The 27,413-nt window shown below is 44.9% G+C and overlaps 1 protein-coding gene across 1 annotated transcript in view; it reads right to left on the minus strand.

Annotated features, from left to right (window-relative positions):
• The window catches only part of GFRA4 (GDNF family receptor alpha 4), a 72,859-nt gene that overhangs the window by 14,209 nt on the left and 31,237 nt on the right, over positions 1–27,413 (minus strand). The window contains exon 2 of the mRNA XM_065633839.1: positions 1,147–1,425. Coding sequence (XP_065489911.1) covers positions 1,147–1,425 — 279 coding nt within the window. The remainder of the gene's footprint in view (positions 1–1,146; positions 1,426–27,413) is intronic.

Here is a 27,413-nt window from a genome sequence, read left to right on the forward strand (position 1 = left end):
CACCCATGTCCTGCTCAGCATCTGGAGACCCACATCTGTCCCCAGCACTCCCTGCCGTCTTCCCGTTCTTCCAGCAGCGGTTCCAGAGCTGGGAGTCCTCCTGACACCCTTGTCCTGCACAACCACATCACCGATGGGCCATGAAGGTCGGCAGGGAGGGCTTGAAACTCAGCCTGTGAAGATGAATGGAGAGGCTGGATTGCCACCGTTTCCCCAGGCTTTCCAATGCAAAAAACAGGCTTACCTGGCAGGTAACTATGGGAAAGGTTGGATCCTGGAGAGCACTGAGGTCTCTTATTTCCCCAGCCAGCTCATGTCACCATGCTCTGCACCCTGCAAGCTGTGGTGCCCGAAAGCTTTCCATGAAGTTGATGAAGCAGTTCCCTTTCTGGCAAGCCTATGCATTATAGTCTCCATCCTCTTTGTTTTGCTTGGCCTTTCGGCCTGTGTTATCACCCTGCACCTTTCCTTTCAGCTTTCAGCTAGCAGTGTTTTATTAATCTATTTTGCAGCCCATGGCTGGAAGGTTCTAGTTTATTCCCCATTTTAATTTTCATGGTGCATAAAATACTCACCAGCCTGACGAGGAAGAGTTATGGCCACTGAGGCGCGCTTTTATGATGACTCTTAAAAACCGTCAAAACCCAAACTTACTAAATACCGGCTCTGGGAACACTTTAAATTCCAACTTGCTGTCATCAGCCCCAAATCTTCACTAACCCAAAGACACTGGTGCATTTGAGAGCCTCTGAGAAAGTGATTTTTTTAAGTTAATTCTGCTTTTTCTTCAATGTCCGTGCTTTGTAGAGTGTTTCTGTAAAATCCACAGCTTTCACGGTCTTGGCTAGCATACTTAGACGCTAAACATACCATGCATTTCCCCAGCAAAAGATCTCAAGTTATACTGGGAACATCATAAAGGAAAGGAGACCAGGTTAAAAAAAAAGGAGGAGGTTTTTGAGGTTCTTAGGATTGCTTTCCCCAAAATGCCATTACCGTGGGGGTCAGTAGGTCTTGAGATGGAACAGAATACTACAGGAGTGACCTTTTATGCAGCCACTTTGGTCCTGGGGGACTCTGCACAAAGCCCCAGCAGTAATTCTCTTGTAGGAAGACCATCAGAAGCAAGAACCCTGCTCAACTGACCTTCCATCAACGTGTGGTGGATGCTCCAGTAGACGCTCAAGCAGTGCTTCTCCTTTTTCATGCCTCGCTTGCACTTGCAGCCATACAGCTGGCTGGAGAGCAGGGCTGTCACAGTGCTCCGGCACTGGTTCTTGGCGTTGGGGCCCAGCTTGTTGGCTCCATTGCCTGCGATGCATTGCCGGAGGGTTCTGAATTTGGCACTGCAGATGGGGTCGTTGGTGCAGGACTCGCCTGCTTGAAGGCAGTCCCTGCTTGAGCTGACAGCTTCTGCCATACCTTCTGCAAGAAAAATGGAGAAGGCGCCTGAGGGTGGTGGAGCAACCCTAGTAGCAAAATTAATCATGCATCCCATGAGCTAAACCAGGCTGGAACATCCATCTTCATAGGCAAAGATGGAAATCCCTCTCATCATCACCCACTCTACAAGCAATGACCCCATTTCTGAAGTCATCAAGTAGGCAGATCCCTCCCTAACAGGTCAGCTGGGGTGTTTAAATGCCAGATCTCACCACTCCTGCTCACGAATTACCCCCACGGTGGGGCTGACACACGCTGGCTGTTCGAGTGTGCTGCAGCACTTCTCAGCAGTGTTGAAAACGGACAAGAGTGGGTGAAACGAAATTAAAGGGATGTTAAGGATCCGTGGCACAACCTGAGGTTCAACACCTCAACCCAACCCTCTCTCATGTCACTGGGCCACCAGTAGCAGCGAGATGCGTATGGCCTCCTGCACCTCCAGCTGAGGAGCCAGAAGGAGAGGTTGCCTCTTTCTCCTTGAAACCAGGGTCCTCCTGATTTCAGAAAGTGGCCCTGAGCAGGATCAGTCTGCAAACAGGACGTGGTGGGTTGACCCTGGCTGGAGATCAGGTGCCCACAAAAGCTGCTCGATCAGTCCCCTCCTCAGCTGAACACAGGAGAGAAAATACGATGAAAGGCTTGTGGGTCAAGATAAGGACAGGGAGATCACTCAGCAATTACTGTCATGGGCAAAACCGACTCAACTGGGAGAAATTAATTTAATTTATTACCAATCAAATCAGAGTAGGATAATGAGAAATAAAAACTAAATCTTCAAACACCTTCCTCCCAGGCTCAACTTTACTCCCAATTTCTCTACCTCCTCCCCTGAGCAACACAGAGGGACAGGGAACAGGGGTTTTGGTCAGTTTATCACACATTGTCTCTGCTGCTCCTTCCTCCTCAGGGGAGGACTCCTCACACTCTTCCATGTTCCAGCATGGGAGGAAGTTCTCCATGAACTTCTCCAACATGAGTCCTTCCCACAGGCTGTAGTTTTCCCACAAACTACTCCAGCACGGATCCCTTCCATGGCGTGCAGCCCTTCAGGAACAGGCTGCTCCAGTATGGGTCTCCCATGGGTCACAAGTCCTGCCAGAAAACCTGCTTCAGCCCGGGCTTCTCTTTCCACAGGTCTTTGCAGGAGCTTGCTCCAGCATGGACTTACCCCCAGGGTCACAGCCTCCTTTAAACATCCACCTGGGGTCCTCTATGGGCTGCAGGCAGATACCTGCTCCACCATTGGCCTCCATGGGCTGCAGCTGGGTATCTGCTCCTCCTTTAACCTCCATGGGATGCAGGTGGAGATCTGCTTCACCGTTAACTTCTATAGCCTGCAGGTGGAGATCTGCTCCACCATGGAGCATTATGGACTGCAGGGGACAGGCTGCCTCTCCGTAGCCTGTGACATGGGCTGCAGGGGTGCACGGTGGCACCCGGGTGGTGGAGAGGAGGCAGACGTGGAGGAGAAGGTGAATTGCACCACCTTGCATTTGGTGGGGTTCTTTGGAGCATGCTGGCCTAGGTCAGGCATGACTGCAGCATGGCTTGGGGGAGTGATGAAGAGGGAAACCTGGTTTATGGAAGGGGAGAATCAGTCCCCGTGCCTATAACATAATTTCAGATCCTATAAAAACAGAAACTGCTGCCATGACCTTGAAGGAGGAATTCTCAAATGTTTCCTGAAGGAACTCTTTGTTCCTAACAGAACTTGTCCTCCCTTTGGATAGGAAGCAGAAGGGTAAGGATACTTTCCCCTTCATGGGGTAGATAAGGTGGGAGCACCTTCTGGTTTTTGAGCCCCTCCAGGGTCTCCTCCTGCTGAGACTCAACTCAGACAACATTAGAAAATCCTCTCTCCTGGGAAAAGTGTGTGGCCCTGGTTTCCATCTCTGAGGGCTTCATGAGATCTCTCCTCCCTCCAAGTGTCTATTGATCTCTCCATAAAGTCCTTTTTTCCTCCTTCCACCTGCTACCTCTCTTGCCCTGAATTTCTGCACCTATCTCTGATGCCCCCCCTGTTCACCACTTGAGCCCAATATATCCATTTCTCTTCCCTCAGAAGTCTCGAGGTGTTTGCTAAGAAGGACCTGCTTCTGTTGTAGAAGGTAGCAGCTGGTGTTCAGAAATTTCAATTACGTTTATTACAAACTTTGGGTGAACCCACCAGGAGGTTTCCTCCTGAAACAACCCAATGGCATCTCAAATACAAAACCTTCCATCAAACTCCAGACTATTTCAAAGTGCCTCATGGCCAACTTGAAGCTTTCAGGTATCTCAAACCTCGCAACACCTCAAATTTGAGTTCTCCTACCCCTGATTTATTCATAGCCCTGGTTTATTTAGCACTCAAGGCTTGTTTGGATCTGTCAAATGTGGAGAGAGAAGTTATTTCCAACATATAGGAAACTCTGCCTTGGGCTGCCATATCTTGAAGAACTCCGAACACAAGGAAACAGTTTCCTTGAAATATCATTTGGTCTGCAATTTCACTAAGATCTATAAAATGAGCCAGAGCTGCTTATAGTCTCTGCTTCCAGAAACCACTGAATTTTCTGTGCACATATCTGAGCTGAATCCATAGGGGTAAAAAAAAAATACATATATTTGACTTATTTTGCCCTGGCTTTCTCCAAAGGATCTCCTCTGGACAAGGATAAAGAATGGCAGTTTTTATTCTGGAAGAGATGACTTTGTCAGTGTCATGTCAGATGCTAGAAAAGTAGGTTAAAATAGAAATTATGACCCTCCTTCCCCCTCTCCGCTACATGAATTGCAGAAGATACTCCCCAGGATGGTTATAAACACAGCCAGCCCATAAAAGCTGTAAAACATTTTGGGATCCCACTTTAAATAAATCAAGCAAATTGAGCATTTGAGAAATTTTCCTGCGAAATTTTAAGTAAATATATCCTCAAGCTGAGACTTGCTTCATAGAACAAAGGCCAAGGGTGAATATTTACAGCCCAAACCCAAAGCATAAAACACCCCCGTTCAGACTTTATGACAGAGCTGCTTGAAGCAACCTGAAGTGGAGTGTCACGAATGACCTGTTCCATAATCATGTCACTTAAAACCCAAATCATTCAGGGGCTTTTATTGTTAGCGATGTCTTTGCAACTGAGACAACATAACACCACGTTTTCCTCCTCGCACTACCCTGAGAGAGTAATTTTCTGCAACATTAAGAGAGTACCTCTTAGGAAAAAAAAAAAAAAATCTCCGTGACTTATAAAATAGATGCTGCTTCCTAACAGACAGGGACAAAAGCAATATCAGGTCTTCTTTCCCAAAGATGGAGTGACATTTCTGGTTTTGCCTTCAAAACTTGCACCTCGTGGACTCTCCACCTCTGCCTCTGCCTGACCTGGGGGGTTTGATATGCCCTGGGTTGTGCATAGCTTGGGCTTCCCGTGTCTCTGATTTTCTAATAGCACACCTTCCAGCTCCCTCTGCTCTCTTTAAAAGGCCATTTGTCTGGGTTTTTATTCCTCACTTGCCGCTAATTTCATGCTGTTTACGGTGGGCAGATGGAGTAATGAGTTTATTTTCACATCCTGTTTGTGGCTATGCTCCACATCTGTCTCTGCTCTTGCCTACCTCAGTGACACTTATATAAAGTTACTCCTAATGTACAGGAGTAAGAGGAAAATCTAGTTCTTCCCACTCCCTTAACAGACCCTCAGTTCTTCTTATACAGGTATCTCAAAGGGCAAGGAGGTCTGACTCTCCTCCAAGGAGATAATTTCCCTCACCAAGAAAGTGAGGCTGTGTCTGGGGTAGGAAAGGGTGACACTGACCCCATGTGCCAGTTGGGAAATGGGGAACAAAACACCTGGAGAGCACCAACATGGGGTTCTACCATTCTGCCATTCTGATCCAACCAACACTTGGGTTTCAGATGCTTTGGTAGGAACGACACCATTTCTCCTGGTGCTGTTCAGCCTGGAGCTTTGAGATACCTCCCCCTCCCCTCTGTTTTTTGTATGTATGAGGTGTCAATCCTTTTACACCCCTGATTCACACGCAGTCCTATGGAGCAATGAACATTGTTATTATTTGCATGACAAGCTGTTGACTCCAGAACATTTGGTGTTTACTTTTACAATATTTGCTGCTAAGAGAATAACTATCCGACATCTCCAACAGAGCAACAGGAGTGGTTTATTACCCCTTCAGGTCAGTTGGACATCTTTTACATAATTCTTCCTAAATTAGACCTGCCAAATCTTGCACAATAAGTACAAGTATGATGCAGAAGGCTCCTGCCTCTCATTCCCCTCATGCTCAGGGTGGATGGACCTCCTGTGCTTTTGCATGTTCCATGCTGTGGGATCCCTTCTGCTCTGCCACCTCATGTGCCTGCTGCACTTCAGAGGTCTTCTGCTGACCAGACACGTCACATGCAACGTGTCGTGGTGTGTGAGAGGTGTCTGTCTACAAGCCTTGGTTTGCCTGTAAAGCTGGATGGGTGTCCTCATAGAATCGCAGAATAGTTTGGGTTGGAGGGCCCTTCCCAGCTCCCCCAGTGCCCCCCCTGCCATGAGCAGGGACATCTGCACCAGCTCAGGTTGCTCAGAGCCCCGTCCAGCCTGGCCTGGGATATTTGCAGGGATGGTTCAGCCACCACCTCTCTGGCCAACCTGGGACAGTGTTTAACCACCCAGAATCAGTCTGCCAGCCAACCTGTGTAAATGGCCGAGAGATTTTGCAGTGCCCAGCAATTCCTTTTGTGACGCTGTTCTCCAGGCAAGGGAAAGTTACCTTCCCTTCTGTCTGTCTTGCCCTGAGCTTAGTGCATGCTCTGTGCTCCAACAACATGAGCACTTGGAGGGCTGTTTCACTCTTTTGCTGGATTAGATCAGAGCAGCTCATGCGAGGAGAATGACGCCATTCGTTGCTATCAGCCCTCTGCAGACTTAAGATAGTTTTACAAACATAATACACACACATCATGAAATCCCACAGTGCAAACTGATCTTCTTTCACTGGTGATTCTTTCCAGTCAGCACCGAGATGGTGGAATTTGCTGAGAACACCTCAGGAATGTAATGTCTAAGGGTGTCAACGCAATACTGGAAAGTTCAACATGCTGCATGTCTCCAGCTGACATTAAAAATATGCTTTGTACCTACAACTCTGACCTTTCCCCCCTTACTTTCAGGTTATAAGCAATCTTTTGTCTGTGTTTGCCCTGTGCCTTCAAGCAGGACTTTACAGGCACTGCAGAAATACAAATAAATACAATAACATTCACTTAGTGGCTACTTCTCTTCTAACAGCTGATCCATGTAGAAGATAATTTACCCCGGCATAGATTCAAAACCAGAAGAAACCACGTTCTCCTGATCTCTCTAGCTGCTTAACATAGACTAATATGTGACACCTAGATACCTTCAGAGGAGCCTGAAAACTTAAGTTGTCCTGTTGGTCAAGATCCCTCCCGTGGCAGGAGGTTTATTGAGCAAGCTATCCTTTGGCATGATGGATTTGCACAAGTCTGACGATGTGCAGACGTTTTTAGCGGGCTGTTCTCTGCCCTGTGGGGACTTAACACTGCAAAGTGAGAGTGAAACGTGGTCACAAGTGTTAAGTGAAAGCCAAAGAGAGCTCGGTGAGTTGGATTTTAGACATCTGGCAAGATGAACTCGATAATCCCCAACTTGTCTTTGACTGCTCTTCACATCTGTAGCTCTCTTAGCTATTTGCCAAGGAGGCAAGTGTAACTCTGACTTTGATGAAGCCTGAAAAGATGAAGCAATTTATTTGTCCCCTACCAAGCCAATGACTAGAACCTGACTGAAAAAAAAAAAAAAAAACAAACAAGAAAAGTGGGGATAAGGCATTAATTGTTGGGCTGTGTCCGCAAACTTTAAAGTGGTATGAAAATCTGGAGCCCTCTGATTGTCTATGGTCTGGTGAAGTTACACCATAACTCCATTAGCCTTAAGAAGAAAATAATTCCTCATGAAATCCCTCATGATGACTTGGGGTGAAGTCTCTCTAGATATCATTACTTTCCTACACTAACACATCCTTTTTGACAAGGCTTCAGCTTTTGTTTTCTAAAGATGCCTCTGGAATGCCCCATCCTGCTGGACTGACTCAGACAGAGTAAACACCGAATCAGCTATAAACAATATTCTTACGAAATGAAAATGCAAATCAGACCATCACGCTCAGTTCATGACCTGGTTGCAAGTAGTTGTGTACCTATTCCAAATAAGATTAATCCATCTGACCAGAAAGAAGGCTTAAGACTCTTGAGCATCCATGAAACCTCAAACGCTATTCTGAAGTGTGTTCTCTGAAACCTGTATCATACAACAAGACACAAGTTTTGGCAGTGAACGTGATCCGTGTCACATTCATTGCTTGCCAAAATTTGGGGACACCATGATATTGATATATTGGGCGGCTTCAGTCCCTGATTTCTGGTGTAACAGAGGTGTTTCCCCATCCCAAAGCAAACGAGCTATGCCACCAACAGAAGATGGTAGTTAGTGGGGCTTGTGGTCACTAAGACCTTAACACAGGTGCCTAAAAATAAGCATCCCATCCTGTGGGATGAGCCCATCTAGCAGGGATCTCTAAGGACAACTGTATTGAAGATTGTGAGGTCTCAAGGGCTGGAGGAGATCTCTAAGTACTTAAAGGAGATATGTATAAGACCAGAAGTTCCATGTAAGTTTGGCTTTAAAATGTCCTGGACAGATGGTAGTGACATAAAGATTCTCTGCTGAGGCATAGCAAAGAAAATTTAGACCCAAGATCACTCCTTTTTAGGTCTAACTCTGGCTGGGTCAGCTTGATCATACGAGCTTGTGTTCTGTCCCCTTTCTGACCTCTCATGTCCCTTGTCCAGGGATCTCCTATGTCCTGGACAGGACTCAGACATACCCTTATCCACCTAAAATATGATGGTGAGCAAGAGCTTTGGTTGCATGCCTTCCCGTTAATCCAAGTCTGGTATTTCACCTTCGTATGCTGTAGAAAGCACATCCCAAGGAAGGGATAAGAATATCAAGGACTCTTGCTATTCAGAATGATCTTTATTCTTCCTGTGAGGCTGATCCCAGGAAGACATCGTGGGCATCCTGTCTGTAAGAAAATAATCCATTATGGATTTTCTTAGAGAGGCATGGCACAATGAGGCAGCATAACTGGCCATGGCTGCAAAGTGGGAAGCACACAGGTTGCCTTCATCCCTTGGAAAACCTCAGTCTAATCTCTCCAGAAAGCAAGGAAGAGAGAACCTGTGCGTGCACATGCGTGTGCAAGAGTGTGTGTGGAGGGAGGGCTGTGGAAAATGCAGTGAGTACTGTTCATGCCTAGCATTTATTCAGTCAAAAATAGAGCTGATGAGACCATGTACAGACTTTATAGCTGAAGCACTAAGTGTATTGCTTTGAATGTGTATTTATTGATGGTGTTTTAACATAACTCTCACTGGCATATCAAAGTACTTCGGATGAAAGCTGCCATTGAAAGAGGAGTCATTATAACTTCAATTAGCGCTGCATTCGGATGAACTGAGAGTGACCTAAAAAGGACAGAAATTGTCTGTAATGCTCCACACATAGGTGACTTCCATTTGCCCTGTCCAGCACTGTGACATTTTCTCTTCCTCTTTGGTGTCCTTGAGAAAAGTGTGTGACACGTCAGAGCTCTCCACTGCAACGGTGAAAGCAGCAATCCTGACGAGGTCTTTCTCTAAGCAAGATCTGGCTACAGCAGCCCCACAGATAGAAATCCATCCTCCATCGGAGGGGAGAGGAATGTTTTCAAGCATGTTGCAACTCTGAACTCTTGTGAAAAGGGGCAATTTTAGGTGGGAAGCTGGAGACTTCTAAAAGCCATAGAATCATACAATAGTTTGGGTTGAAGGGACGTTCCCGGCTCCCCCAGTGCCCCCCTGCCATGAGCAGGGACATCTGCACCAGCTCAGGTTGCTCAGAGCCCCGTCCAGCCTGGCCTGGGATGTCTCCAGGGATGGTTCACCCACCACCTCTCTGGCCAACCAACTACAATTGCAATGTTGATGACTTGCTTTGCACCATCATCAATAAACTGATGACTTTGGTCATCAGCTGGGTTTGGTACACATAAAGGAAATTAAAAGTCCCTGTCCCAGATATAAATCTAAGGTAAGATGCAGGAAACATGGGGCAAAGGAGGGACAATCCCATGCAGAGATATGCAAAGACAAATGGAGGTCTATATATGGGGGAACTGGGAGAACTAAAGAATAATTTAATCAAAGCAGTATTCATGATATCAGCTACATGCTAGACATTCACAACAGTCTCCCCTACTTGGTTTACATGCTCAAGTTCATTATCAGCAATTGCCATGGGGCTGATTTTCCAGTTGTCAGAGGAAAGAAAGTGCTATGTGCTCCAACTGTTAGTACAGGCATTTCTCTTTTGCTTCTAATGGCTACATTTACTCTTCTCAAGGCAGAGCAATGAGAAGCATGTACTCCCCAACTATAGTCACTGAGGTGTGAGATCCCCAAAGAGCTTAGTACTGTGGTGTTTGGGTTCCTCAGCAGTCCAGACCTATAGCAAGATTAATATTAAAAAAAAAAAAAAAAAGTTTTACAAGCCTGTATTTCAGTAGGAGATTTTGAGAACCTGCTGTTAACGTTGTTCTCTATTTCCTAGATTAACTTGAGCAAAAGCCCTTTACATCTCCCCCTTTTGCAAAGAGAAATTATTCTCTCATTGCAGCTTATGCTCAACTGCCCCTAAAACAGCGTTCAGGGGTCATCAGCTACAGAGCTCCTCAGCTATCATCTGATTTTGCACATGTATTTTTATACATCTTTATATCTATCTGTGCCTCGAGATCAGCTCAGCTTGCCAGCCCAGATTTGAATAAGCAAGGCAGTCTGATTCTCAGCTTTCTGAGCAAAATTGCAACTAGCGGTGATCAGTGCCTTACAGGCAGATTTCTTAAGTCCGGTAGAGTGAGATATGGATCTTTTTCACAGCCTGTAATGGTTTTATACACATATATAAATATATATATGTATTTTTTTTAACTCCCTTAACTCCACTTAGCTTCAAATCATTTAACTGAAGAACGCTGGCATTCACCACTTTTCAAAATCTTGCCAAGTCCTGTCAATTAAGTAAGGACCGCTGTAAAACATGACCATTTCTGGAAGCCCTTATCTGCCAATAAAAGGTTTACTGTTTCCTACAAGATGCCATGATAGAAGAGTCTCTAATAATGCAGTCTCAGAGTACCCTGGGTAATCCAACACGTCCACTATAACTGACCCATCATCATTGTTTTTTCTCTCTAAGGTAGAAATTATTGACACATTTCACACATCCATTTATCCCTCCTCTTCATCTCTGTGTTCATTTGTGGCCACCGCAATACATTTTTAAAATCTCACAGGTTCTATAGAATACCTCAGGGCTGGAGTATTTTTGGCACTACTAATTTTTGCATCAGTATACAACACTATCAATTACAGAAAGCTCTGATCTGAATTGATTTGTAATTCCCAAACCTTCTTTCAGTGACAGTGTTAACAGCTTTCTGCAATGCCTTGTCTTTTGCCATGGCCTCCAGAAGTTTATTCCCTACTGTGTTTGAGATGAGAGAAATCTCTTCCAACAGATTTGCATGTGTTATGCTGTTCTCCACACAGTCTTCAAGAACAGGCTCCTCACTCTCAGGACTGCGCCTGCTCTCGCCTCTTGTTTTCCTGGTTTGCAGAAGACTCAAACTGCATGAATGCAGCTGGAAAATTAACACTAAACACCCTGCTGCTTTCGGACAGGTCAGTGAGCTTTTTGATTTGGGAACAATGAACTTGGAGTCCATTTTTTGTTGGGATCCCTCTTCGCTACCCGAATATATTCCTTTAGCATCTCCTGAAGCAAACACACCCCTCTGTGCATTAAGGTGTTGTTTCCAGAGTATTTCTGAAAACCAACGCCATTGGTCTGCAAAGTGCACAAGAGTTTTGTCACACTGTCCCGAGTCATTTAGAGAGGGACTGAATGGCCAGGAGGTTCATCTTCGGGTGGCACAGCTTGCCAAAACTCAGGTGTTTGCTTTCTTTTCCCTTTGACTTTCAAATCTCCCTGTCCAGGTTTTCAGTCCTGTTTCATTTTGAGTCTTTCTGCATAACACCCCAGTAAGAAGAATTGTCATCTTGTTTTATTCCAGGAACCAAACTCTGTAAATCTTTCTTATCTGTTGAAGCAGCATTTCTGTAATTGCCTGGCTTTGGCCAGAGTCTGTGCGTATGTCAATTCACTTATACTTTCTCCCCAATATCTCACGTTTCTGATTTTAAATTAGATTACTCTTGCCACGTCTCATTTCCTGACACATTTCTGCAGCTTTTTCTTGTCTTCCCCTTTTTCTCTTCCCCTTATGGTCATTCAGGATATCATCAATGTGCATTGCAATGCCCTGATTTCCTTCAAATAATTCTTGCGCTTCCTGTCAAAAGTCTCAGCAGCAAGTTAAAACCCAGAGGGAAATTTGTACAAATAACATCTCCCATCAGGGGCACTGAAAATGCAGAGTCTTGAAGTCTTCTCGGTCAGGGCAATTTGCAAGGACCCAAGAGGGGCAGCTAACGGCATAAAAGAAAACACATCTCCAGCCATTGTCTTGGAAACATCTTCCTTGGCAGGCAAAGGAAAATATTTTCTCTGAATATCCCTGTTGAGTTCTTTGGGATCTCATCTCAGTCTGAGGGACTTGTCCTTCTTTCCTGCTGTTCCCAGGGGCAGGCAGTTTGCAGTGGCTTCTATTTTTAAAAATTATTTTCAGTGCTAGTAGATAGTCCAAACGCTTGCCTTAGTTTCTGTCTCATGAACAGAAGAGCATTTCTGGAGGCTGAAGCACTGAGCGCTTAGGATCTGACAGCTCAGATTTCTGTGTCTTGTTCAGCAATGCCATTAAAGACATCTGAATACTGGGGTTTTTTTTTCCTTTTTTTCTTCTTTTAAACCAGATTCCCTCTTCTAATGACCTTACTTATAAGTCAGAACTTCATCTATCTCTTGACTGTGATCCACCCGCTCTGCTGATGAATTTTGTTTTTCAGTTTATTAAAGTTTTATCTTAACTTAACCCTCCTTCATACCAGCACTTCTCTTTCCTGGTCTACACTTGTTTGCAGTGTATCACTTTCCTGCTCCTGATACCATCTGGTGTTTCAGATTTTTTTAAAGATGTAAACCTGAAAAAGCATTTATGCTGAGGACAAAAAAAGAAAAAAAAAAAAAAAGTAAAAAAGCTTTCCATCTGTCCTGGTCTCTTACTGCAGTTGATTCAATGGAAGAGCTGTTAACTGCAAAACACTTGATGGAGCGAGGCTGAAGGGTGCGGAGGGGGATGTTTGTGTTGGTGATCCATTGGTAGACAGGTACACACTCATAAATCGGGAACAGAAATTTATCTGGCATGAAGGTGGTGAGTGATGAGATGGGCAGCAGTTCCAAGGAGATAAAGCACTTTCAGGACCCTTTTGGGTAACACCTTCAGAATAACATCCAGGCTGCTTCCTGTCACATCCCACCACACTCTCTGTACAATAAGAGATTTTCCTTTCAAATACTGTTTTAAAATCCCCCCATGCTGCACAACTGCTTATACAGAAATAAGTTCTCCCAGGGGTTGCTGGTACCTGTCAGTGAGTCTGTGTAAATCAACTACAAGAAATGGCAGAGAAGTAACACCTTTATCTTCCCAACCATCATCGAGAACGAGATCCCAAAGGAGTGGACAAAGAAATGCCCTTTTTAAAGAAGCAGCAGAAGAAATTAGATTAATTATAGAGGAATCATGTGGTTAAGGCTGGCCAGGAAAGTAAGGAGGTGACAATGATTTTACTTTGCAAGCTTTTTGGCACAGGTCCACATGATGCGCCCGTAAAAATGGCCTCTGAGCAATCATGTAATGTGGGTGCTCATGAATACTGTGCTCCAAGAAGAGTAGCAATGGCACATTTTCAGAATAAGAAGGTCTCCAAAGGTCTGTCTTGAGCCTGGTACTGCTCAATATTCTTATAATTATTCGGATGACGGAATAAAGAATAGATTTATGTAATTCGTGGCTGAGAGAAGACAAGGAGGGGGTCACAAGCAATGTGCAGGACAAGACTGGAATTCAAAATTATCTTGATATGCTAAAGGCAGTGTCTGAAATCAGGAGGATGACACTGAACAGAAGCAAAAGTGGCACTGGGCGACACAAGTGTGAGAGGACAGGAGGGAGAAGTACACCTGGGAAATGCTCCACATCTGGACTTGTGCAAAGCATTTGACACTGTCCTGCGTGACATCTTTGTCTCTGAATTGGAGAGACGAGGATTCGATGGGTGGACCGCTCAGTGGATAAGGATAAGGAATTGGCTGGATGGCTGCACTCAAAGAGTTGTGGTCAACAGCTCGATGTCCAAGTGGAGACCCATGACGAGTGGTGTTCCTCAAGGGCTGGTACTGGGCAAGCACTGTTTTACATGCTAAGGAAGATGACAAGATCCCAAAGGAATTCCATTAAAATTATAAGTAGTTTTACAGGGCGAGGAAAGTCTCCAAGAACTGGATTTGTTTAGTTTCAGAAGAAGGCTGTGAAGAAACAAAATCAGAGTAGCTGAATACGTAAACAAGACGGTCCAGGAGCACACAGTGATAGGTAGCCCTTCACCGTCATGGAATGTAAGATGAGAAGTAATATTGAGTAAATGTGCAGCAAGGGAGATTTAGTTAGATATTAAGAAAAATGTTATATGAGAAGTTAAAAAGTGGAACAAATTATGGAGGGTCTGTTTAATCCCCAACAGTAGAATAATTTACAGAAGCATCTGTCAGAGATGGCTCTTGCATCCTCCCTTCTATACCGGAGCATCAGGCTCCGGGAAGGAGCATCCTTCCTACTCTCTGTCCCTACGACACTGTCCAGTTGCAATTATTGAACATCTTGTGGCTGGTGTGGACTTGTAAAGTGAGAACGTCCACCTCAAAATCAAAGAAACCACGCTGAAGTCAGACCCAAACGAAAAGTGAATAAAGTCCATGTGAAATCTCACTCTCCTAGAACAAGGCATCTCCCTCTTCTCGTGGTTAAGCTGGTGTTAATCAGCAGTGATGTCCTTGAAGTATTCTAGATGAAGGTGTGTAAAACCAAAGCTGAGAAGAAGTAAACCTGATAAGACTGCTATGAAAAAAAAAAAAGGAGGAAATGGGTTTGGAAGCCCTTCCATCGCAGGAGAGCTGTAACCACTACACTAACCCATGAAAGACAAAGTGTTGGAGACTGAGTGCAGGGTTGGGCATGTGCTGAGCAGGGCAATAGGAAAATTTAGCCATTTGGATTACCCTGGAAATAAAACACAGAGAAAGTAGGAACCTACAGGCTCAGCACGCAGGTCTGCTGGGTGTGAGGGAGAGCCCTGTGTTGGGTAAACTGACCAAGCCGCAGAGAACATTGAGATCCTACGAGAGATATTAGGGTGTTTTGCCATTTATATTAAATGTTGAGATCCATGAGTACCTCTATTTGTTCAGCAAATATATCCAGCCAACACTCCATACGTATCAGGTGCCCATCTGTGTCATGAAGAGACAGCTACTGAAGCTCCATAGCTATCCATTAGCTACCACCAAAGCAGCAGAAACGTGGCTGTTATTTTTAAAGGACCTTTCAGCACACACTGGAGGTTTGTGTCCTTCTTTGCCATCCTTGCCAGAGAGCTGAGGGAACCGCTGGTCAAGGATAAGCCAAACCCGTTTGTTCACTGCATACCCTCCTTCACCCCAACATCATCTCTGCAGGGTTGATGTTAAGGCAGAGCACATAGTGCCCCTTTGTCCACTGCTGCCAACAACAAAATAAGCTCAATGCCTTCAAAGACAGAGGGAACATGGAGTTCAGCAAGCTCTCTGAGGGATCCGTGATGTTCACTGCATCAAACGTCCCTAAGAACACATCAACATTGTTGGTTCAGCGGGGGCCAGAACTTATTTTCAGGTTACCATTCTCACTGTAGAGAAGCAAGGAGAAAATTATATTTTCTTTGTTTGATCTCTGGCATTTTCTGGATAAGGAAAGTCCATGGGTGTTGAGTTTGAGCTACTGCCAGGCTAGCAATTCTTAGCAAAAATGGACAGCATTCAGATCATGCCTTCAGGGATTTCAACACACTCTTATCTATCCTGTACATCATTATATACAACAAAGCACAGGAAAACCTTCCAGCCCTGCCTGCAAAACACAAAAACATCCAAGATGGGCCAAGACAACTCTGCAGACCTTGAGCATTCATTGGTAAGGAGAGACTCTCGCCCATTTTTAAAGGGTCATTTATCAATGAACTCTCTTCTTAATGTCTCTCTTTAAAACATTTAAATGACAGTGCATCCTGCACTGCACTGTTATGATAGAGAACCCAGTCATATGTCAAGCAGGAACTGTGACCCCTTTTTCTGTGATTAAGTTCATTTTTGTTCCATCCACTATTTTTTTTCACATGATTAACTAGTGAATAAAAAGGCTCTTTTTTATTTTTCTTTGTAAGGTCTGAAGCAGTTTTAATCATATATAATTCAACACTTGCTATTCGATTTGCATTCCTTGCTTTAAGATGAATTTGGCACAAGCTCTCAATTATACTCCCCTGCCTCTGTTTTCTCTGGAAGTCACAAAATTCATTCAAACAAAAGCTAAACCCCCCTGAAGTTTTATGGAGATGGATGATGATTAAAATCAAGGAACAGAGGTCCTTCTCCTGACTTTACAAAACCACAGGGTTCCAATATATGTTCTCCAGTGGCACTTTTCCAGGCAACCTTGAATTCAAAGACAAAATTGTGTACATGTCTGTACCAGCCCAGGTCATTGCATCTATCTGTCATCCGTTCTTCTCATGCCAACCTTTTTTTTTTGCTTCTGACATTAGATATTAAATATGAAGGCTGGAGTTTGCAAGCCCAAAGCATAAGTGAAGATGGATAAGACAGAAACTGAGATTAGAGGAGGAAGCCAAGCTGGAAAAACAGGATGAAATTCTAGCTGGAGAAGAGAAGAGAAAAGGTGGTGAGAAATGAGCACTAATTCAAGACAGATGGAATTTAGGTATGCAGTTATATATATGTCTTTATGTATATATAGGTATGTATTTAAATGTAAGTATGTACGTAGGTAGATAATATATATTGTAGCATCACTGCAGAGAGTCAGTCAACATAGAACTGATTAAGAATTAGGCACTAACTTCAGGTTAGAGGAACCTAAATCAAGTGCTTGCAGTTACTCTCTAGAAATACTTCCATGTCTTCATCAGCTACAAGAGAGACTAGGGAGCCTCATTGACTGTGATCACCCTCATAGCTAACTAGGCTGATACGAGGAGGTGGACAACAAACATGGGGTGGGAGGTCATGGAAGGGAAAAGGCAGGCTGTGTTGGAAGAGCAAAAAGACAAAACCATAACTTATACTGAAAGAAACAAAACTCCACAGTAAAAGGACACTGAGGCTGTACATTCAAGGATTCACAAGGAAGGACATGCTGTGAGTAATCTAAAAGGAGATGAAATCCACCCTTCTCATCCCAAACCAACATGATGGTATAGTCTCTACCAACACAGTCACATAATAACTCCAGTCTATGTATTAATACAACTTTACACACAGGAGTGTTTTTTAATATGTACATCTACGTTGCCCAGAACATCAAGGGCTGACTGCAAGTTAGACCAAGAGGTGCTATTTTAATGATCAAACTTGGGTTAAAAACCTACATTTGGAAACAGTGCAAGCATTTGTACCTCGTGTAATATTTGGAGTGCTGTGCAGAGCTGTAAGGAGCAGCACTGGAAGATCTAAGCCACTTTGGCAAGTCTTTTCAACTACATCTCATAAAAAGGAGAGTGAAATAGATATTTCACCCAGCTAACTGTTAGTAATAAAAGGCATAAAACCAATGCGGAGGCCACGGAACGGAAAAACACAGTGGAAACGATATGAGAGAAAGAGAAAATCATGGAATCATAGAGAATAAAAACTGGCCATATCTTGGGGTTGTTCCAAAACCAAGATGACAGATTGGCTTCCCCTACAGATGCTGAGTTGAGGCACTGGGCAGCAGGCAGGAAGAAATGGGCAGATAATGAACCATGGAGGCAGTGTGTTAAAAAAAGTAAAGTAGAAAACACAGAATAAAAGGCAAATATTTAATTATTTGTCGTAGGAAGGCGGTACAGAGGAAGAAAGATGGGAATTGTCTCGTGTCCATTTAGTCATTCCTATCTGAGCTAAGTGTCTGAGTTTCTATAATACTAGAGGAGCTGGTTGCCCACGTGTGGGCACTTAGAGCCATTCCAGATGCTGTAGGGTACATGAGACATGAACGGGACTGCAGATGTGACACAGTCCCATGGGAAGCCTTCACATTTCTGGAGAAGCAACTGGAAACCAAGAAGAGCGTTAGGAAGAGCAATCAGCTCAGCTTTAGGTAGACATTTATATGAAATCAGAGGGATACGACCCTTGGAGCTTAGTCTTGGTCACATAGGAACGGGATGCTCACTGGAGGTGCACTGAAGCAAAGAGAGATGGCAATGAAAATGTAAGTGCCAGGTGTCAAATGCGGCCAAAGCAGGGATCATTAACTTTGTTGTCGGCAAAAGCAGCAAGTTGATTAAAGAGAAGACCTGTGGCTTGTGTCAGGAATTAAATAAAGCATCTGGGGCCAGCCAGATAGAATCAGAGCTTGCTTAAGGTGGGGTGGGTTTTCATAGTGTAACACAGCAGCAAAGTGCCAGCAAGTGTCATCTTCTATAAACACCGGGTCCTCTGGAAAGCTACACTTCTGAAACATCGAGGAAGTAAACAGCCTCCTAAAGTAATGACATCTTCACCTAAGTTAGACCCGCATCTATGGCAATTACATGTTCTTTCCATCCTACAAATCCCAGAGGATGGAAGAAAATCAAATAATAATAAGTTATTAAGCAAGGTTTGAACCTTGATGCTGAACTTTCTCCTTATGCCCTCCCTGTTTCTGTCCTGGAAATCCATTTTGAGTCTCAGCTCAAATAACCAAAGAATTTTGCTGTAAGGAATGATCTTATAATCCAAGACAACTTGATCCAGAAGCTCAAAAGCTTTTCTTGCCCTTGTAAAGCAAGAGTCCACCCAGGAACAGGAGCATAATCCTAAAATTTAATTACTGGCTGCAGTACACATGCAATTATTTATAACACAGTTTCAATGATTATTCATAGGTTTCATATTGGGGGGGAGTGGGAGGAAGGTCACCAGGTTGCAGACAAGCCTAAAATTCAGAATTGCTTGCTGATGAGAGCTGGGGGAAGATGATTATGATGGATAATACAAGAGAAGAGCATAAGGAAAATTGATTATGGAGGTTTACCAGGAACATGTGGACTATTAAAAACTCTATTGCACATCAGTGAATTTCAGACATTTAAATCGACAGGACCTTTAAAGGGAAATCACATTTTCTATCATCTAATCAATATAGGTAGCAGTACATTTGGTCTCTCTTCTCTGCTCTCTGTTGACTTCAATTGGCCAGTTTAAAAAAGTTTAATGTTTATTCTGATATTAAGTGTCATGAAGTCTGAATAGACCGGGGGCAGCTGAAAAAGCCAGAAGCAATAAAGTTCAGCTTTCCCCTTAACTGTCTGTATAAAGTCCAGCTAATCATAGCTCTCCTTGAATGGCATTTGTTTTTTCAATAACCCTTATTTTTCCCTCCCACAGCACATTGAGGCTGCTCTCAGCCTCATGCTGCGCTGCTGAAAACAACACAAAATTGTGCCAGCATCTGTCTAGGAGGACCTCCTTCCTCCATCACATGGTGAAAAGTAATTCAGAGCTCTTTGAGACCTGGCCAGGGACAACACTACCAGCCAAGTCCAGTTCCTCTGCTGCCTTTCGCCTTATAGAGTCACACTTCAGTTCTCAAGTGCTGTTGCAGTCAGGGGCTGGCGTTCCTGGCTGTTTGCGGGGATAAATAACAAGGCAAAGGGCTGCAGTGGCTGCTTTTCATCTTCAAAGTGTTTTCTCAGCTGTGGATGAACTCGAGGTTTCAAGTACCCAGGGAAGAATTAAGCTCCTACAGTGTTTCCCCATGGTGCTCCCCTCAATAGCAGAAAGGTCCCGATGCAGAAGAAGGTTGAGAATCACCAAACAAGGAAGAAAATGCAGTGCCCTTGGGAAAGGAGGATTGCTATACTCTTTTAAAACCACCGAATGAGAGCCAGGAGGGAACAGGCATGAGCCCGTCTCCAGACCAGACCCACCCATGAAGAGCTGGTACAATCTCAGAGGAGAATCCTGCTGGAAATGCAGAAGATGGGCACTTTTAGGACATGAGTGCGATCTCTCTTGCTTGTGTGGTCTCATAGTGAGTCATTAGCAGCTGTTATGGAGCAAACAAGGCCAAGGAGAGGCAGCAAATTGGGTAGGCGTTGGGATGGTAGAAATGAAGGGTCTGTGTCGGATGAACAGAGGATGGATGTGATTGCAGATCGGAACAAAGCTACTATACCACATCTAGAGGTGGGTCACTGTGAGGTTATTTAGAGGAAAAAACACCCATGGGTGGAAGAGGGGAAAGGTCTGAAGGGCTTGGCTGCTCCTCTATGGGGACCTGCATTGCGGCCGGGATGTGCGAGCATAACCGTTCTGCTGTGGTCAGCAAGTAGCTGATTAAATGCCTCGGCGTTGCCTGCGTGAGAGAGGCAGGAACCCTTCAGAAAGCAAAATGACTATATGATTCACAAGTTCAGAGGCCAGGAGGTCAGAGCTGGCCGCCTCCCTTACACAGGCCAGAGGATTGCATCTACTTACAGTGGTAATGACTCCCATAATTTCTCTTTGCCTCAAGTGTGTTTTCCAGAGGAGAGCCCACCATTGCTCAGAAAACCTCAAGAAACAAAGAAATCTGTTATCATCCTGAGTATTTTTTTCCAATGGTTGATCATCCTTCTTGCCAAAATGTGTTTCTTTTGGCTCCTTTCTTTGGCTGTAAATTCTTCCCCCTCTTGTTACTTCTTTCCCTGTGAGATTTTTTTTCCCCTCCTATTGAAAACACTTTGATAACAGAATCACTGCACCACTCATGTCCCTTTTGTAACAACTTCTTTCTTTTAAATCTCTGTCCCTGGAAGGTCTTTGCAGAATTACAAATTATTTCTGCAGCTCTTTACTCCACTGATCCAATGGTTCAGAATCTTCCCCCCCATGCATGGGCAGTGGGGGGGCTGTCCTCACTTTTTTGGCATCCACTTGAGCTGTGCTCGTCTGCTCCAGTGTGTTTTCATTTCTGTGTCCATGAAGCGTTGGAGTCCTGCATAGAACGTCATCTCAGCAAATCATCAGGACTGCTTGTCCACCATGGCCCCTAACTCCTTCTCTCTCTGCCAAAATATCATAATTCTGTGACAAGGGATTGTGGTTTTCCTCCCATTCTAGAAGCCTGGACCCTTCATTCAGCTAAAGAAAAAGTTCCTTGCATCTACCTCGCTTATGTACCAATGAGGAGGATTTGTGTCTTCAGTTACTCAATACCTCCACACTACAGATCATTATCTTGTCCAAGAACATTATCAATATTTTTAATCATGCAATTAAAGACCATATCAGAATGGATATGCACCACGGGAAAGAAATTAAACTGCACAGACAGCCTTGGATCTGTCATCATCTGTCTTTTGACTGCTTGGCTTTTCTACCTTAACCTTCTCTAATAAGATCAGACCATTCTCCCTTTCCTCCCCCACAAGATATTATCAGGTGTAATGTACCTGTGCTGACCTCCCACTGTCCTCAGTATCTCCAAAATAAGCGTTTCGTAGCTTTGCAGATTACCCTAGAGAGGGGCACAGGCATCTCATCTCCAGGCATTGCTGAACCTCCTCCCTCCCCAAATCATCTACATCCAAAGAACACATGTGGGATCTGCAGTGAACACCATGCTGTATGCTTTATGCCTCACGAGGCACAAATGGTGGTAAAATACTTGCCCAGGTTCCCAGAGAGGTGGTGGCTGAACCATCCCTGGAGACATCCCAGGCCAGGCTGGACGGGGCTCTGAGCAACCTGAGCTGGTGCAGATGTCCCTGCTCATGGCAGGGGGGGCACTGGGGGAGCTGGGAAGGGCCCTTCAACACAAACCATTCTTGTATTCCATGATTCTGAGACGACACATAGCCTGTTTTGGAGAGGTGGCGTGTGTGCCTGGTGGAATGGCGTGGTCTGCACAAAACACAAGAGCCTCAGATAAGGGCTCCTGGCCTCATTCCTAGCAATCACAGTGGAAGTCCTTCAACCTTTCCATGCCTTGGTTTCCCCAGCTAGGAGGTGGGTTTGGAGATGCTGGCTTCTGCACATGGAGCTTTGAGACCTCAGGTTTACTGCCAGGTTAAGTGATACCCGTGGCATGTTTATTTCTAGTGGTTTCAGAGGGACCCTGGAGCACTCCAGAGCTACGTCCAGGCACAGTAGAGACGTGTCTATGCATGGCTGGTTTGCCTGGCCAAAGTGATTTCTTCACATGGCTTGACTGTGCCCAGGAGGAGATGATGGCTCATTGAGGCAAAAAGAGCCTCCAGTGTTGAAGAAGGAGCCAATTCAGAAGTGTCTGATTAAATAAGGATGAATCTCCTAAATCCTTCAGATGATTTTGATCATTTTAGCCTAGTTTTAACTGTTTTCTGGAGCTGGATCCACTTACTTTCAAGGTGCCTCCCTGTTACCAGTGACCACAGCCATCCTCCTTGAAGTCCTTATTTCGTACTTTACCCCGTTCCAGTTTTCTTGCAGATTTTGTGAAGCACTTTTCAGGGACAGAAATAATGGGAACAGGTTTGAGGCAGGTTGAACATCTCTCTGGCCTGTCAAGCTCACCTAGGTTCAGCAAGCATTGTGTTCCCTCAGGTCTCCTATATCTCCTGCAAGTCTAGGTTGGGGCCAGATATTTAACTAGGTGATCTTCTTCCTAGTGATGCAGGTTGCAAACTTAGTTGTCTATCTACTCCCCACTTCAGACAGTCCCTCTTCAGGTTGCTTTTGTGAGCCGGGAATTTTGTACGACACTTGTGCTGCACATTCCCAGCTCGTTGCAATGTCATTCTCTACAGAGAAATCCCCAATTTCATGAAATCGGAAGCTGGCACAACTGAGTGAAGACACAGCTGACTCAGACAACTCTACTGAAGTTATGTTGATTTACACCAGCCCAGGGGAAAGCCACAATAATTTTTCTCTCCTTTGACTGAGTAGCCACAGTGACAAGAGACTAAATAGATGACAAAATAAAACACATCATGAATCTAGAACATGCAGCTGGAATTTCCCCAGCGGAGTCACAATGTGAAAGATCCAAAAAAAGGGCCTGTGAAATATGAATTAATGTAAAGACAGGGTTGCAATCACAGTTACACAACTTTAAAGCCACAATAATTGCACAGAGCTCAGCCTGTTGACTTGGGATTTTTGCTAATACCATAGGTGCCTCTACTGCATGGGGAACAGACCTTGGTCTTAGTTTTGGTCATGTTGATTCTGCAGTGAAGTCAGTGGTGTATGAAAGTATGAGATTATAGGTAAGTTTCATTGGACTGGATGATTTGCTGGTGTGACTGGTCGTCTCTGCTTCTTCTTCTGGAGGCACAAATATCTATACTGGGGAGGCTCTGACCCTACAAATGGTCAGCAAGGCTGTTGAAGAGCCTCTGCTCTGAAGTTTCATTAGGTTCCTCTTCTTGGTGTGAATCAGGAGTAAAAGATATGAAAATGAAAATCAGGACACTTGGTTTTCATCTGCCACTTGCTTATGTAGGGCTGTATCAAATGGAGCACCATGGACTGACCTTCTGCTGAGCACGGCAGGTTTTTGGCTGCTCTGGCAGCAGAGCGAAGTCCTCCAGGCCACATTCAGCAGCAGGAAATCATGTGATGAATGTGTCTGTCACATCCCTCGCCTTGTGGAACAAGGCACACGTGAGACTGACATGGGACTTGCATCCTGCAAGCCAGACTCTTACCTGGTGTCACCATAGTAAGGCCATTGGTTTGCATGTGGGGTCATAGAATCATAAAATAGAATAATTTTGTTTGGAAGAGACCCTCAAGATCGAGTGCAACCATTACCCAGCCCTGGCACTGCCCCATGTCCCTGAGAACCTCATGTCCGTCTGTCCAACCCCTCCAGGGATGGTGACTCCAGCACTGCCCTGGGCAGCCTGTTCCAATGCCCCACAGCCCTTTGGGGAAGAAATTGGTCCCCACATCCAACCTCAACCTCCCCTGGCGCAACTTGAGGCCGTTTCCTCTGGTCCTGGCACTTGTTCCTGGGGAGCAGAGCCCGACCCCCTCTGGCTCCAAGCTCCTTTCAGGCAGGTCAGAGATCAGAAGGTCTCCCCTCAGCTCCTGTTCTCCAGCTGAACCCCCAGCTCCCTCAGCTGCTCCTCATGAGACCCATCAAGCATTTTGGCTTGGGAGTGGAGGAAGTAGCAGCTTGAGCTTGATCTGTCCTGCTCCTCTCTAAGTGATAACGTAGGGACATCTTATGTCCCTTGCCTCTTGCTAGAGCCCTAATGATACCCAGATGTGCACACACATCAGGAGTGACTTCATACCGTGGTTGCTCATACCCTTGGCTAATCCCAGCAGCCATTACTCAAGGTAACCCCAGTGAAGACAGGCTCATACACCTCCACGCTGCTAACTAACTCATACTTCAAGAGAGAAGAAGAAGAGTCACAGAAATGAGCAGCCCTGGCCTGCATGTCCCCTGGGTCCTTCCAGGCTGTGCATCCAGGTTTCCTTCCTATGGACACCAAAGCGTAGGTCAAAGTAGAGCCTGGTGTGTATTGAACCCTTAATGTAGGGTTGGGCCAGGGCCACGACACACCAATGGGCACAGGAATGAGAGATTTTTCTTGAACTTTTAGTCTGGAAGACACACTCCTGAAATTGTAAAACAGTTCTGGAAATGAGGTTCCCACGCCACATAAGTGCTTCTGAATAATGAGCTCATTATGTGAAAAACACCACGGTGCTCAGGTCCAGAAGAACAACAGATCAAGCAGGAAATCAATGTCACTTTTAGTAAATTAAGGAAAATACTGTATTGACATTGTCTGTGCATGGCTGGGTAGAGGCACTGTCTCATGGCTACCCATAGAGAGGATAAGAGACCCCCTGTCAGCAGGAGAGAGCTTGTTGCTCATGCCATAAACTGAGCAGTGAGTTTGGGGTATTTAATCTCAAATTTAGCTATGGCGTCATGCTACAAAGTGGTACTGGCTAGGCATCCCATTTAGACCATAAAGGAGGGATTTTTCTCGAATTATCCAACCAACCTTTCCCTCCCTCAAATGAAACAACCTCTTCCCTACATTCTGCTTTCGGCAAGGGCTATTTTGAGGAAGAAAAGTTGTCCCAAATGGCAATTCATTTTTTAGGAAAATCTGTTACATTAATAACAATTTAATCTGCATATTGGCAGCAGCTTTGACCACTGAGTTCATTCTTAAGCACAGATTGGGATAGTCTAGAGTCAAAAAAGAGACATTTTTTAATGGAAAGTGGAGGTACTCTGGAGATAACAGGACTCTTTCAGGTGGTGATTTAAGGAAAACTGGAGACAGTGGGATGCCAAGAGAAGCAGCCAATGAGGGCTGCTTGTCACCTAAAAGGTGTCTCCTTTCACCAGCCCAACCTCATTGCCTGAATTCAAACCCAAGGCCAGCACAGGGATTTTGGCAGAGGGAGTCCCTGGGCTCGAGGGATGCAGAAGCAGCAGTGGGAGACATAAAACCAACCTCAGGCTCCACATCAGCCTTGCTATAGACATGTGGGAAGCTGGATGTCTGATGCTGCTTGTTTGCAACACAGCTTTTTGTCCAGGTGACTTAAACTGGTTCCTCTTCCACTTTGGGGGAGATGCTCAAAAATAATCTCTCCAAGCACTGTCTCCCAAGCTGCTGTGGGATCAAGCATTTATTTTTGCCCACCCAAACCTCTGGCTAGGCACAGCGCAAATGGAGACACATGGGCGAACAGAAGATGATAGATATTTTTGCATTTAAATCGAAAACCCGAATGTCCCCAAACTAAGACAAATGTGGCCTCTGAACTGTGACCATGGTGCGTCCTGCAATCTGGCTCGCTTCTGCTCCGAGCTTCGCAGCTGGAGTTCATCTCCCAGCATGCATTACAGACGCAGCTCAGGATCCAAATCACCTCCTTTTTGGCCAAAAGCATTTTCTCTTTTGCCAAAAATTCAGCGGGCTGCTGGGACTGTCTTTCTTGCCTCTGGTTTTGTCAATATTTCCCACAGAGGGGGAAACAAACTCCAAAGGTTTTGCAACCTGCTCTGCTGGGTTAGAATAACCGCCTGCTCGGTGGGTTTTGTTTTAAGCCTGAGGCTGCCCTGTGGCTGCTGTCTGGACTATCCCACAGCAAGATCTTGCTTCGTTTTTGAAGTGAGTCGTAAGCTGCCCGGGTGGCCTTTGGATGCAGCCTACAAAAGGCTCTTTTATCAGACCGACCACACAGGGCCACAGCTGAAATGTTCTTTGGTCATGCACATGCAATGGTGCAAAAATGCATTATGCAGCATATGCAAAGCAATGCATGGAATGTCCATATGAAATACAACACATGCAATATAGCCCTTGGTGTGTTTGGTGGTTGCAGTGTCTGGTCACAGGCTCTACCCAGATGCTGTTTGTTTATCCAGTCCCTGGTATGTTGGAAGGATATTTCTTTCAGTCCTTTTCTTAGGCAGGCAAACTTGAGTTTGTGGTCACCGAGATCCAGGTAGGAGAAAATTTTGGTTTTGCAAAGACAAGAAAATGTTGAAAACTTTACTGGAGTCTAGGCAGTTTTGAAACCTTGTACCTGGGTTTCTCTGAGACCTGAGTCAAAAATGAGGGTTTTGACTTGCAATTGCACTCATCCCTGACAGATGTGTATCCAGCCTGCACTTTACACACATCCATGATGTCTATGGCTCCAGTGGTTTCCGTTGTCAGTGCTCAAGAAAGCGTTTCCTAACTCCCAATCTTGCCCCATGTTAAGCCCATGACTTCTTGCCCTTTATAAAAGGATGCAAGAGATGGATTATCTCCTCTGCTGCTCGAGGCTGTATCCCCCGCACCTCTTCTCCAGATTAAATGAGCCCGGCTTCACCAATACTCCTCTTGGCCTTTGACAAGAGCTGGGGCCCAATGATAGACAGGGATGTCCAAACATATTGAAAATGTGTGTTTCTTCTTGCAGCCCCAGATATTTGCAATTATCCCCCCATTTTACTACTGCCACTGAGACCCATTTCCAATCACAAATCAACACCAGAAGAAGGAAAAATCAGGAGCTGTAACTTTGTTTTTGTTTTTGTGGAACTATGCAGTATAAGAAAAACAAAGCTGATGCAAGGCAAGGTTTAGCACGGCATCAGAGTAGCTACAGCTTCTCACTTTCCATCATCATTTTAGCCCAGGAAAGATCTAGGGAAGGGTCCATATCTAGACAAATCATTCCAAAATCACTAGCAAAGAGCTGCTTGCTTTCAAAGGAAAATCCCTCTTTTCACAACAAATCCCCGGTTCTCACAAATTTCCGACTCCCCTCTGCTCCCCAGCTAACCTGCAAAAAAATAGGTACATTGAGAGCACCCTACATAGAGAATTTGGTAAGGCAGAGCTCGCTGAATGCAACTTTGTGCTCCCTTCCCCCCTTGGTCATGTACACTTAGTAAATGTGCTTTTAATCTCACTAATGTTGTTTGAAAGAAGCAGTGGTGGATGAATCATTTGATGCAAATGGAATAGTTTAGGGAATACATGCATTTTCATTAGCCTGACTTCTCCTCCAGCACTCTGTATTAGCACAGAATTAACCCATTAATTCTATTGATTTCTATTAATATTGTGCATTCCATCAATGCTC

The sequence above is a fragment of the Caloenas nicobarica genome, chromosome 4 (genome assembly GCF_036013445.1).
Source record: "Caloenas nicobarica isolate bCalNic1 chromosome 4, bCalNic1.hap1, whole genome shotgun sequence".
In the NCBI taxonomy this organism is placed as follows: domain Eukaryota; kingdom Metazoa; phylum Chordata; class Aves; order Columbiformes; family Columbidae; genus Caloenas; species Caloenas nicobarica.